Source organism: Salminus brasiliensis, chromosome 8 (assembly GCF_030463535.1).
Source record: "Salminus brasiliensis chromosome 8, fSalBra1.hap2, whole genome shotgun sequence".
NCBI classification, from domain to species: Eukaryota; Metazoa; Chordata; class Actinopteri; order Characiformes; family Bryconidae; genus Salminus; species Salminus brasiliensis.
In genome coordinates, this window is record NC_132885.1 from 43139521 (window position 1) to 43154263 (window position 14743).

Here is a 14743-nt window from a genome sequence, read left to right on the forward strand (position 1 = left end):
AATTTGGGTCCAGGCTGCCCCTCAATTAGCGCAGCAGAAATATGCTGAACATAAACACAAACCTATCCGAGCCTGTCCTGTTGATGTTGGTGTGGTTCTCCTCACAGCGATAATTACGCTGCTGGAATTTGCAGAAACAACATGGAATGACCGTCTGGCTCGGGCCTAAACAAATAAATAAAGGTCCTTAAAAAGAACAAACTGACGTTACAGCGTGCCAGGGAATAAAAATAGAGGCTTCTGGAAAAGCACACTCTACTTATTATCCCCTTCTTCCCTTTTCCTTCCAAATAGCAGTGAAACGCCTCCCAAGCCAGGTCTCCCAGTTCCAGACGAGCAACAGCGCAAGTTCAATTAACCACAACAAACAAACAAACAAACAAACAACAAACAATGATTTCAAAACGAGCTCTGAGTGCAGAACGGAGAGATAATGGGAGTCTCAGGGCCTCGGTGTTGTGTTTCATGCTCCCTGTGAGGCGCCACATTAGAGGCAGAGAGAGACTCCGAGATGCAATCAGAGGACACCGCGTTTCATTCCCACCCCTCCGGTGCGGAGTCCGTCCGGGCTCCGAGCGCTCGCTATAATGGATCCCTGCATCTCACGTTGCACAAATCAAGACCCGTTTATTGCGTAATGCCCAAACCGCCCCGAGGATGAAGTCAACACAGCTGATGTAGCTCCGCTTTCAGACGGATCCTGAGGCTCGGCTCCACGGATGCTCTACTGTCTGCTCCCTCTCCTCCCTCTGCTGCTGCTGCAAACACTGGATTACACCGGACCGGATCAGGATCAGGATCAGGATTGAGATCAGGATTAGAATTACGATCAGGATTGAGATCAGGATCCGGATTAGGTTTAGGATTGAGATCAGGATCAGGATTAGAATTGAATTCAGGATCAGGATTAGGATTGAGATCAGGATCAGGATTGAGATCAGGATCAGGATTAGAATTGAGATCAGGATCAGGATTGAGATCAGGATTAGGATTAGGATTGAGATCAGGATCAGGATTGAGATCAGGATCAGGATTAGGATTGAGATCAGGATCAGGATTGAGATCAGGATCAGAATAAGGATTAGGATTGAGATCAGGATCAGGATTAGGATTGAGATCAGGATTAGGATTGAGATCAGGATCAGGATTGAGATCAGGATCAGGATTAGGATTGAGATCAGGATCAGGATTGAGATCAGGATCAGGATTAGGATTGAGATCAGGATCAGGATTAGAATTGAGATCAGGATCAGGATTGAGATCAGGATTAGGATTAGGATTGAGATCAGGATCAGGATTGAGATCAGGATCAGAATAAGGATTAGGATTGAGATCAGGATCAGGATTAGGATTGAGATCAGGATTAGGATTAGGATTGAGATCAGGATCAGGATTGAGATCAGGATTAGGATTAGGATTGAGATCAGGATCAGGATTGAGATCAGGATTAGGATTAGGATTGAGATCAGGATCAGGATTAGGATTGAGATCAGGATCAGGATTAGGCTTGAGATCAGGATTAGGATTAGGAATGAGATCAGGATTGAGATCAGGATCAGGATTAGGATTGAGATCAGGATCAGGATTGAGATCAGGATCAGAATAAGGATTAGGATTGAGATCAGGATTAGGATTAGGACACTACACCCTCTCATACACAGTACACTTTCTCTCATAGAGAGTGTTTGCTGTCTCAGAGAGAGAGAGAGAGTGACGGAGAGAGAGAGAGAGAGAGAGTGAGAGTGAAATAGGGGAGAGAGTGACAGAGAGTGACAGAGAGAGGAGAGAGAGTGACAGAGAGAGAGAGGAGAAAGAGAGACAGAGAGAGTGACGGAGAGAGAGAGAGAGAGAGAGAGAGAGAGAGACAGAGAGAGAGAGACAGTGAGTGACAGAGAAGGGGAGAGAGTGAGTGAGAGAGAGAGAGGAGGGGAGAGAGTGAGAGAGGAGAGAGAGAGAGTGAGAGTGAAAGAGGAGAGAGTGACAGAGAGAGAGAGAGGGGAGAGAGAGTGACAGAGAGAGAGGAGAGAGAGAGGGGAGAGAGAGTGACAGGGAGAGAGGAGAGAGAGAGAGACAGTGAGTGACAGAGAAGGGGAGAGAGTGAGTGAGAGAGAGAGGAGGGGAGAGAGGAGAGAGAGAGAGTGAGAGTGAAAGAGGAGAGAGTGACAGAGAGAGTAACAGAGAGAGAGAGAGGGGAGAGAGAGAGACAGAGAGAGAGGAGAGAGAGAGAGGAGAGAGAGAGACAGAGAGAGAGACAGAGGGAGTGAGAGGAGGGGAGAGAGTGAGAGGGAGATAGAGCAAATCAGACTATCTAGAACACTGGGACAACTACACTAGAACCCAGTCTAAATTAAAGTGCTATCAGGCTCTAAACAGAGAGTATAAATTAGCGGAGTATCTCTTCACCCTCAGTGACCACAGCCTGACCGTAGAGATGGGCAGATACAGACAGTCCTGCTGCCCATAGAGGAGAGAGTGTGTGTGGTCAGTGTGAGAGCGGTGAGGTCCAGACAGAGCTGCACTTCCTCTTTCACTGCCCAACATTCAACATCATCAGAGAAACCCTGAAGAACCTCCACCCAAATCTGAACATCTGACTGAAAATGGAAAATGAGGAATTTTCCTCGGCGAAGGCAAAACTGCGTCTCTCACCACCAAACATGTGACAACATGCCACCGCCTGAAGGACAGTAGTTAATAGTTAATACCTGTTTATTATTAGCTGATTATTATATATTATTATTAATATATTACATTATATCTATTATTTTGTTAATTTTATTTTTGATATTTTGTTCAGATGTAATTTTGTGTGCTTTGGCAACATTGTTGTTGAGACAGTCATTCCAATACAGCCAACCTGAACTGAACTGAGAGAGAGAGAGCAGGTTTAGAACCCAGTATCTAGAACCCGTTATTATTATTGAAGAAAAACAAAAGGAGCAGAAGAACACTCTGCACCGTTATGAACACGAGTCTACACACACACTGCAGGCGGGGGTAGAGGAGTTAGAGGGTCTTACGCTGTGCTGCATGGCCTTCCACACAGTCCTCTGGAGCAGCGTTCAAAACAAGAGCGAGGAATTAGAGAAAAGAGGGAACAGCGGAACCGAAGTCTGTACACTGATATTACACTTCAATCTGAGAGCAGTGAAGACTGTGAAGGTCCTTCCTGAAGAACTGCGTCTCATGTCTACACTGGTGACCTCGGCATCAAGGTCATCTCGTTTCGATCTGCTTGGAATTCCCAAATTTGAGAAATCAGCAGATGCAACCAGAGGCAAACAAGCCGGCATGTATCGCATTCAGCCGGCCTCACGTTCAGATCTGAAACAAACACCGGCGGAGGAGTCCAAGCAGCTCGAGAACATTTCTCCTGGGCCAGCGCGAGACGGAGAGAACCCGTCTCTAACACACATCCACAGAGAAGGCCGATGTAACGGCGAGGGACAACAAGGTCAGAATGCCTGCCGAGGTCAACCAGTGCAGTCTGTATGCTTCAGAAGAGTGTGTGTGTGTGTGTGTGTGTGTGTGTGCTGAGGTACACCAGGGTTTACCCCCTCCTTACCAGACGGTCCAGGCTGGTGCCTGCGGCAGTGGTGGGCAGCTCCTCTGGGCTGTAGGGCCTGAAGCGGGCGCTGAAAACGTCTGAGACGCCGCGGGCAGACCTGCTCGATCCCGACGACTTGGGCTGACCACAGCCTTGAAAAACCTGCAATTAGACAGAGTGGACACGTCCTCCACATCCAGTCGAGATATCGGGTTTCCTCAGAAGATCCGAGGAAGGAAAACAAGCTTCGCATTCCAGAGCGTGAACAACTCGCCACTCGCTCTGCCTATGAAGTTCCCAAATACGCCTGAGGACTGCAGCCCCCCTGTCGGTGTGAGCTGGGTCTGTAATACCTCACACCGAGAGCAGTCATGTCATTTTCAGGGATTTAAGGAGGGAAGCAGTGAGAGCTACATGAAGGCCAAACTGTTAAAGTCGCACTATTAAAGAAGTGGAGTGGCAGATTCCAGTTAAAGCTGACCGGACTCTAACCCTCCCGCAGTGCCAGGCTGCTTAATCCCCTCTCTCCTGTTTCCTCTCGGAAAGAAACTACAATTAGTGGCCGAAACGAAGCGGCGAGAACGACGGGGGCAGATTAACAGGCACTCGGAGCTACGCGTTTCTCACTGGGCTCGGCCAAAGCAGTCACTACACACATATACAAACATCTGTAACCCGAGATAACAGTGTTTGGACCTTAGGGCCTCTGGACGGAGGAACCCGCGGAAGATAGAACTCCGAGTTTCCTCAGAGAAGACGGCAAACAGTAAGAGGATTTCTCGGGCGGCCCTCTGTTTAACATACTTGGTAGGACAGCTGAACACTCTTGTCCTGCATATTCATGATGGCCTCTGAGATCTTTACATCGATTGGCTCCATCACAGACTCAATGTTGAAGGGTCCCTCCAGCCTCTCCGTCACCAGCAGCATGGCATCTATCAAAACAGAGAGGAATCGAGGGAGAGAGAAAGAGGGAGAGAGAGCGGAATAGAGAGTGAGGGAAAGAGAGCAAGGGAGGGGGAGAGAGAGAGAGTGAGTGTCCATCTGTGGTCATTACACAACTGTGACAGACGCCCAGACTTCAGCCTGTAACTGTACACATGTATAGTGGAGATGTAAGGCAGGTGGAAAGAGCCGGTTTCTGAGGAAGGGGAAAGGGTTATCCTGCTCCACTACTGGTCCCGTATCCTTGGATGAGCCCTTTTACCGGCCCATGACGGGGCGGTTGACCCGCACTTTGACTCTGACCACTGGTTGACTAAAGGCTGGTTCTCTGGGAGGGATCTTCAGCACATTGATGACATTTTCTTTCCTTAAAAGAAATGTAACTGTGTACAGCGCTCCTCCCCGAGCACAAACTGGCTTCAATTCCAGCCTGGAAAATTCCTGTTACACATTCAGGAATGTGAATAACTAGCATTCTGACCCAGCAGTGACCCGTCAGCCGGACACTGCACAACCCTGTTCATAATTCTCATAATGTCTCATTAGCATATTTGCCATATTCAGCAAAGTTCAAGCTCAGTTCATGCAGAGGAAACCTGGCTCCTGGGAGTGGGACAGATTTCTGCCCGGTCTTCATTTGTCTGATTATGTCTTCACTTGAGGTCCAGTTTGCTTTTGGAGGAATAATTCTGGACAGCAGTTGAGGTTGAGCGATAAGCCGAGAGTTTAGAACCGAACCTGAATACAGACAAAATTCAGCTCGAGAACCCGCAGCACCGAGCTCAGAATCTGAACCTGATTCAGAGCCGACCAGCTCAGACTGGAGCCCAAATCAAACCCCTGAATGAAGCTGAGCCACTAACAGCTGGACGGCCTTTTATATCAGCCCTAAAAACTTAAACGGATGAGTCATCTTTGGCCAGCTGAGGAGAGCTGACCTCTCCTTTTAGAGGGAGACTAACCCTCTGTGTGGTCAGCCACAGCAAACACCACATCACACACGTCAGCAGTTAGTGACCAACCGAGCTGTTGTTCCAGAGACATCAGCTGTATTCCACCCCACACAGACCCTGACCAGTCCCACCCCCGTTAACCCCGGCCCCTCCACTGTGAGGAGCTCTAAAGGCCCAGGACTGATGATCCGATAAAGAAGCCTTCACCTGTTCAGCTCCCGTTACTACAGAGCTCTGCTAATTCTCCTCTGCTCCCTCACTGCTCTCACAACACAACATCTGTCCCAGCAACGTCTGTCCCGGCTGCCCTAATGCCACGCGGTGAGGGGTGTAGCGCCAGTTCCGTCCACAAATATGTCTGAGGAAGCCTTCCTTTCCTGTCAACAGCAGTTTCTCAGGGAAAGGCTGTGCATTCTGGGAATAAATTAATGCCACAAAGCCCCCGGACGTCATCTGGATGGAGAGCGTCTGGTTGGGCGCAGACCACACCAGCACCAGTGGTGGCCCTGCCATGTCCACTCAGTTATTTCAGCAGCGTCCTGGCCAGATGCCGCGGCTCCGTCCAAACACGGTTCTGAAGGAAAAAGGCTTCAGACAGTTCAATCACATTCAGGCCACCTGGTGCCTCACTGCCAGCACCATGAACCTGCAAATAACCCAGCAAGAGACTCAGAACCAGACAAGAGACTTAGATCCAGATCAGCATCTCAGAACCAGGGGAGAGACTCAGTGTCCCAGAACTTAAGACTCAAAACAAAAGTGCTTTTTAGAGCTTATTTATACGTTTAATGAACCTCCACACAATGTAAAGGTTATGGAAAGAACCTGTACAGAACCTTCAGAGATCAGGCAAACACTCTCTTCGTTAAACACAGTGCTTTGGGGAACCAAAAATGCCCCCCAAATCCCCCCAAAACTCAACCAATCTCCTCAAAAAAACCCAAAAAAAAACACCAGTCCCCCCAAAACTCCTCCAAACCCCAGTAAACCCCACCAATCCCCCCAAAAAACCCTAAAATCCCACCAAACCCCAGTAAACCCCACCAATCCCCACCAAACTCCACTAAACTCCACCAATCCCCCAAAACCCAACCAATCTCCTAAAAAACCCAAAACCCCACCAGTCCCCCCAAAACCCCACTAAACCCCACCAAACCACCCAAACCCCCACAAATCCCCCCAAAAACCCACCAAACCCCACAAATCCCCTCAAAACCCCACCAAACCCCAGGAAACCCCACCAATCCCCCCCAAACCCAACCAATCCCCCCAAAACCCCACAAAGTAACATGACTTGTCATTAACTATTTATTAAGTGTCTTCAGCAGTCCTGTGTGTGTGTTTGTGTGTGTGTTGCAATGTCTTTTCCTCTCAGCACAGCTGTAAGTCATTAGTAGGAGGGTTAGTGTGTGATTGTGTGTGTGTGTGTGTGTGGGTGGGGGGCTCACAGCTGCTCCAGAAACGCAGTGAGAGTTTGTTTAACTCTGTGTGCCAACTGATAAAATAAGGCCCAAGACCCAGTCTGCGGCACACAGCCATTATAAACCCATTTACACTTGTCTCTGTGGGGTGAAGGGTCGGGTACAGGGCAGGTAGGCTGCAGGTGGGAAAATGCCTTTTATCTTAAACTCAGCACACCTGCCAGCAGGACCACCTGGATCACCTGAAATAAACACAGATCTGTTTATCAGTACACTTACCAGCTCACACCATTACAGACCAGTAAACACCAGAACACCAGTACAAACCAGAACAGACCAGCTCACACCAGTACACGCTCAAAAATCTGCAAGAAAGAGTTTAGCTGAATTCCTCTTTTTGAATAAATGAGACACACACTCCTCACACTGTATAAGGTCACTGAGTGGATCTCAACAGCGTGTGTGTATGTGTGTGTGTCTGTAGCTCACAGGAAATGTTGGGGTTTGAGTTGTGATGAATGGTGGGGGTTGGGGTGAGCTCCTGTTACGCAGTGAAACAAATCATACGATTGAAAAGAGATGAGCAAACCGGGTCGATGTGGGTCTGGTAACAGCAGGGCGAGAAAGGGCCGCGCGAAGGACAACACCCATTAATTATACATGATCACACTAACGAGCCCAAATCTGTCTTGGAAAAGCCGTTAACTTAAGTTCCTGAGAGATACTGAGAGATGCTGAAAGACACTGAGACATGATGACAGACACTGAAGGACACTGATAGACACCGTGAGACACCGTGAGACACTGAGACACTCTCCACCTAATCCCAATTCCCCGCCTCATCCCCAACTCCCCGCCTCATCCCCAACTCCCCAACTCCCCGCCTCATCCCCAACTCCCCAACTCCCCGCCTTATCCCCAACTCCGCACCTCATCCCCAACTCCCCGCCTCATCCCCAACTCCCCAACTCCCCGCCTTATCCCCAACTCCCCACCTCATCCCCAACTCCCCAACTCCCCGCCTTATCCCCAACTCCGCACCTCATCCCCAACTCCCCAACTCCCCGCCTCATCCCCAACTCTCCACCTAATGCCCAACTCTCCACCTAATCCCAATTCCCCGCCTCATCCCCAACTCTCCACCTCATCCCCAACTCTCCACCTCATCCCAACTCCCCACCTCATCCCCAACTCTCCACCTCATCCCAACTCCCCACCTCATCCCCAACTCCCCGCCTCATCCCCAACTCCCCACCTCATCCCCAACTCCCCACCTCATCCCCAACTCTCCACCTCATCTCCAACTCCCCGCCTCATCCCCAACTCTCCACCTCATCCCCAACTCCCTGCCTCATCCCCAACTCCCCACCTCATCCCCAACTCGAGAGACGCAGACGCAGAGAGACACCGAGAGACACTGAGAGACGATGTCAGACACTGAGAGACGCAGATAGACACTGAGAGACGCAGAGAGACACCGAGAGACACTAAGAGATGATGACAGACACTGAGAGACGCAGATAGACACTGAGAGACGATGACAGACACTGAGAGACACTGATAGACCCTAAGAGACACCAAGAGACACCAAGAGACACTGAGAGACACTGAGAAACGCTGACAGACACTGAGAGATGCTGATAGACACTGACAGACACTGAGTGATGCTGAGAGACACTGAGAGACACTAAGAGACACTAAGAGACACTGAGAAATGCTGATAGACAATGAGAGACATTGACAGACACTGAGAGACGCTGAGAGACACTGAGAGACACTGAGAAACGCTGACAGACACTGAGAGATGCTGATAGACACTGACAGACACTGAGTGATGCTGAGAGACACTGAGAGACACTAAGAGACACTGAGAGACACTGAGAGACACTGAGAAATGCTGATAGACAATGAGAGACATTGACAGACACTGAGAGACACTAAGAGACACTGAGAGACACTGAGAAATGCTGATAGACAATGAGAGACATTGACAGACACTGAGAGACGCTGAGAGACACTGAGAGACACTGAGAAACGCTGATAGACACTGAGAGACATTGACAGACACTGAAAGACGCTGATAGACACTGAAAGACACAGAGACACTGAGAGACACTGAAAGACGATGACAGACACTGATAGACACTAAGAGACACCGAGAGACACTGAGTAAAGCTGACAGACACTGAGAGATGCTGTAAGACACTGACAGACACTGAGTGACGCTGAGAGACACTGATAGACACTAATAGACACTGAGAGAAACTGAGAGATGCTGAGAGTCACTGAAAGACACTGAGAGACACTGACAGACACTGAGAGACAATGACAGACACTGAGAAACGCTGACAGACACTGAGAGACACTGACAGACACTGAGAGACGCTGAGAGACACTGTCAGAGCAATAAGGGTTCTCCAGTTCGCTCCCATTAATATCCAAGGGCTGCCTGAAGGAGGTTCTTACCAATGTAGTTTGTCCACTCCGGGTCCACATCAGCCTGGTTCACCAGACAGCCCTTCAGCACGTTTAGGCAGTAGGTCCTGCAGGGTTTGGCGGCGGTCATTCCTTGACATGATGGGCAGTAGAGCATCCTAGTGATGGCCTTAACGCATGCCATGCTAAAGCTAACCTGCAGACAGAGTGGACAGAGAGTAAACAGGAGCAAACACTGCGGTACACTTAAGCATCAAACATACACACACACATAATGCTCCATACAAATGAAATTAGATCTACTCTCATTTTTATCTCTCTCATCCCCAACTCCCAAACTCATCCCCAACTCTCCACCTAATCCACAACTCCCTGCCTCATCCCCAACTCTTCACCTCATCCCCAACTCCCAAACTCATCCCCAACTCTCCACCTAATCCACAACTCCCTGCCTCATCCCCAACTCTCCACCTCATCCCCAACTCCCAAACTCATCCCCAACTCTCCACCTAATCCACAACTCCCTGCCTCATCCCCAACTCTCCACCTCATCCCCAACTCCCAAACTCATCCCCAACTCTGCACCTAATCCACAACTCCCTGCCTCATCCCCAACTCTCCACCTCATCCCCAACTCCCAAACTCATCCCCAACTCTGCACCTCATCCCCAACTCCCAAACTCATCCCCAACTCTCCACCTAATCCACAGCTCCCTGCCTCATCCCCAACTCTCCACCTCATCCCCAACTCCCAAACTCATCCCCAACTCTCCACCTCATCCCCAACTCCCTGCCTCATCCCCAACTCTCCACCTCATCCCCAACTCCCAAACTCATCCCCAACTCTCCACCTCATCCCCAACTCCAAAACTCATCCCCAACTCTCCACCTAATCCACAACTCTCCACCTAATCCCCAACTCCCCGCCTCATCCCCAACTCCCCGCCTCATCCCCAACTCTCCACCTCATCCCCAACTCTCCACCTAATCCCCAACTCCCCGCCTCATCCCCAACTCTCCACCTCATCCCCAACTCCCCGCCTCATCCCCAACTCCCCAACTCCCCGCCTCATCCCCAACTCTCCACCTAATCTCCAACTCTCCACCTAATCCCAATTCCCCGCCTCATCCCCAACTCCCCAACTCCCCGCCTCATCCCCAACTCCCCACCTCATCCCCAACTCCCCAACTCCCCGCCTCATCCCCAACTCTCCACCTAATGCCCAACTCTCCACCTAATCCCAATTCCCCGCCTCATCCCCAACTCCAAAACTCATCCCCAACTCCAAAACTCATCCCCAACTCTCCACCTAATCCACAACTCTCCACCTAATCCCCAACTCCCCACCTCATCCCCAACTCTCCACCTAATCCCCAACTCCCCGCCTCATCCCCAACTCCCCGCCTCATCCCCAACTCTCCACCTCATCCCCAACTCTCCACCTAATCCCCAACTCCCCGCCTCATCCCCAACTCTCCACCTCATCCCCAACTCCCCGAATCATCCCCAACTCCCCAACTCCCCGCCTCATCCCCAACTCTCCACCTAATCTCCAACTCTCCACCTAATCCCAATTCCCCGCCTCATCCCCAACTCCCCGCCTCATCCCCAACTCCCCACCTCATCCCCAACTCCCCAACTCCCCGCCTCATCCCCAACTCTCCACCTAATGCCCAACTCTCCACCTAATCCCAATTCCCCGCCTCATCCCCAACTCTCCACCTCATCCCCAACTCTCCACCTCATCCCAACTCCCCACCTCATCCCCAACTCTCCACCTCATCCCAACTCCCCGCCTCGTTCCCAAAAAGAGGACTTTATTAAACATCTAATAGTGAATAAACTGAATTGTGGTCCTGTTTTTGAGGCATTTTCTGTTTTGGATCCTTTACAGTAAAACTTTACGTTTATGATTTACAGATTCTGAAATAAAGAAAACCAGTAAAGAGCGGTGGAGCCGAGCTGACCTTTGAGACCCTGTTGGCCACTTCGCGTCCCACCATCAGACCCTGTACGAAGGTCCTGGCAGCGAGGAAGGCGCGGGTCACCTGAGACTTCAGCTTCTTGGGCACGTCCCCGAAGGGCTTCAGCTGGTCCATGTATTTGCTGATGCACTCCAGGTAGTCGTCGGTGATGAGGTACTGTGAGTTCAGCAGCTGGAACATCCTCTCCAGCAGACGCGTCCAAAAGTCGTTCAACATCTCCTCCAGGTTGACGTTCCCACCTGTGTAGTACCGCTTCAGCTCGGAGAACAGACCTTGGAACACCTCTGCATTCTGCATGTAGGGCTTTCCGTATGTTCTCACGAACATCTCGTTGAGAGAGCGTTCCGTGTTCTCCAGCAGCTCCAGGAAGAACTCTGCCCAGAGACAGGAGAGACACTTTAATAGAAGTGTCAAAACGTTCGATCCAGAGCTGCTGAAGGTTTCCTCAATTTCCTTAATCCATGTAAAAAGGGAGGAGCAGAGAGGGTGAAAGGCCTTGCTTAAGGGCCCAACAGTGGCAGCTTGCCGAGCCCGGGTATCGAACCCACAACCCTGTCATCAACAGCCCGGAGCTCTAACCGCTGAGCACCAAAGCCCCAAAACTGTGAATTAAGTCTTGAGATAATCTGGCTGTGTGTGTGTGTGTGTGTGTGTGCGATGGTGTTGATGTAACAGTAAGGTCACATAAGGACTATATCTTCATTCTACTGGATAATTAAACAGTAATTAATGACTGAAGATCTGAGGGCTGTTGCTGCTGTTTCAGAGGCGGTTCTGATTCATTTCTATTTACTTTGGTTTTAAATAATCAGGTTTTGCTGCTACATCTGTTTCTATAGCTGATTATCCCACGTTTCCTCCGGTATCTTTATTCCCGCAGTCGGATCACATGAACACTTTGATCTATTTTAATTCCGATGTCCAAAACTGTGTTTAATTATTCAGAGAGCGGCACGTTCCTCTTGATGCTGTACTCCAGGGAGAAGCCATCAAAAACGGGATATCAGCTACTCCGCCTTAATTAACACTCATTAATAATGAACTAATTATTCCTGCTGTCCTGAGGAGCTGCAGGAGGAGCTGCAGGAGGAGCTGCAGGGTGTGTCGAGCAAACAACTGTGTTCTAGAGAGTGACTCAAACACACACTGACCACCAGGACTCACTTTGGGTTCTAAGCAGGTACTTACTCACACTATGAGGTTCTGCAGTAAGGTTCCAACAGTTCTTCGTTGGGATGGTTCTCTATAGGAAAGAAAGAACCCTTTAACTGAGTACTGAGTAGTTAATATCGGAAAACCTACACACTCCTGACACTGATTAGCTCCGACACGATGAAACAGCCCTGGCCCCGAGCCGCTCCGCCGCACTTCAGCCGGTCCGCCACGATGGCTGAGGAAGTGTGTCACACACTGAACGGAAGATCTGTCCTGACACCTGGTGAATTATTCAATGGCTGGTCCCTGAGCTCCGGGCTGCTGAAGAGCCCGTGGATCACATGGTGCTGCCAGGCGGTGTTCAGCCGACGGAACTGAACAGGTGTGCGGAAGTTTCAGTACCACATATGAAAGTGACCCAAATCGGAACTGAAAATCGTTCACGCTGCCACACAGATCACACACCTGTGTCACATTTCGAAAAGGTCGGACCTCCACCTGTGGTGTGAACGAAGCCCAAAACACACACAGCTAAAACTAAAAGCAACTTCAGACCCTGACTTTAATGAATAGCTTTAAAAGTGTAGAGAGGCATCGGGAGGCATCGGGAGGCACAGCGATGTTCTCAACACCACCAAGTTCCTCAAAGTTCCTCTCGAAGCTCTGAAATCACTGGAGCTTAAACTCACACTGTAGCACATTAATCAACAAACGTGTGAAACATTGCTGTTGATTTAATCTAATCTGCATCAGCTAAATTAGCATACCAGTGAGGCCCTGACGGTTATTCGGAGGTCTCAGCATTCGTAATGATGACGGATAATTTTTCGTCAAAAAAGCCTTGCAGACATCACTTTAATGAGGATCTGAACTATGAATATTCTATGTGTTTGCTGAAAGTGAGAAGGTAGTGCGATGTCCTAGATAAGTAACTTCCCAGAAATAAATGATTCCTCAGAGGAAGCAAATCAGTTGAGCTCACTGCCATCAAACCATTAAAGACATGGATTTGTGAACAGCGCCTTTCTGGTACGTCACATAGAAGTTAAAAGGCTGAGTTTGGACAGTTACTGCTGGAGGAACAAAGTGGAGTTTGGCTGCTGATGTTTCTACTGACAATCAGAGTCACTTCACATGAGGATCTCAAGTTATTAAAAATATTAAACAACACTTTGGAGAATTGTACAGCTTAGCTTAACGAGTCACTTCACTAATCAGCCCTGACTACAATGATCATCCAGCTGGAATACACAATGCACAGCGTACTTCGAGGCCTGGCTTCTTCTGTGTCCACAGAACCCTCAGTGACTTCTGTTTTTTTCTAGAAAAACTAAAAGAGACCTACAGAATCAGGGTGGGCTTCCCGAAACATCCGTAACACCAAGTGCTCTTAAAATGTAGAACAGAAATTCAATCAAGATTTATTATAGAATAAGTCATAGCATCACAGACGCTATCCAACACCAAGCACATTCACTCACAGGACACAGACACCTGAACGTGATTGAAGTGCAGATCATCTGTCAATTTGGAATAAACTGGGTTAATTGTGCGCCTGTTGATATGAAGCAGGTAGGACTCTAATGTTTTTCAAACCAGTTATTGAAAGCGTGATAATGAGAGCGGGACTTTTCCAGAGCAGATGCAGAGGCGGACTGAACACCTTAAAACTGACCTTAAAGCTCGCTAAGATTAAGCATTATTAGGAACGCTCCCAGAGTAGCACCTCTAACTGATCTGGAACCTGGACAGCGTTCAGCATCTCTGCATCAGAGCAGCTAAAGGTGGAGCAGGTTTTCTTTTTCTGGGTCATTTTTGGTCACTTTTTTGTGTTTCGTTTAAGAGCCAAAACATTTTCTGGGTCATTTTTAATAAGAAATTTTGAATGAAGACCCCATGGTCACTCCATCCTTTCAGTCCTGGAGGAAATCCTGCCGTAAATAAAGTGAGGAGGGAGGATGCTCCTCCAACTGTGTGTGTCCGAACATGAGAGCAGGAATCTCACCGTCAAACCTTTTATGTCTGGACACGAAGGTGTTCCTCAGGTCTTCGCTGGCCTCGTCCACGAGCTTCTCCAACTCATGTTTACTCCTCTCTGTGAGCTTCACCTCCACTGCCAGCGTACAGCAGGTCCTCTCCTGTACACACACCTGCAGATGATCACCTGAAACACACAAGGGCGTCACGTTTATCAGACCAGCCGAACTAATGTTCAGCAAAACACTGAGCTTCAGAGCGGCTCTCAGACAGAGTTCAGAACCACTGACACACAGTGACCCAATTCAGGAGCACAGAGTGAC

At 49.3% G+C, this 14743-nt stretch overlaps 1 protein-coding gene across 2 annotated transcripts in view; it reads right to left on the bottom strand.

Annotated features, from left to right (window-relative positions):
- gpc6b (glypican 6b) overlaps nucleotides 1-14743 on the bottom strand; it is a 31157-nt gene that overhangs the window by 8716 nt on the left and 7698 nt on the right. Inside the window, exons 3-8 of one of the 2 annotated variants that reach the window (XM_072686715.1) lie at nucleotides 14449-14607; nucleotides 11271-11662; nucleotides 9333-9498; nucleotides 4352-4482; nucleotides 3566-3709; nucleotides 3021-3050 (exon numbers count right to left, since the gene is read on the bottom strand). In XM_072686715.1, coding sequence (XP_072542816.1) covers nucleotides 3021-3050; nucleotides 3566-3709; nucleotides 4352-4482; nucleotides 9333-9498; nucleotides 11271-11662; nucleotides 14449-14607 — 1022 coding nt within the window. The remainder of the gene's footprint in view (nucleotides 1-3020; nucleotides 3051-3565; nucleotides 3710-4351; nucleotides 4483-9332; nucleotides 9499-11270; nucleotides 11663-14448; nucleotides 14608-14743) is intronic. The other variant, XM_072686716.1, reaches the window with a different exon arrangement.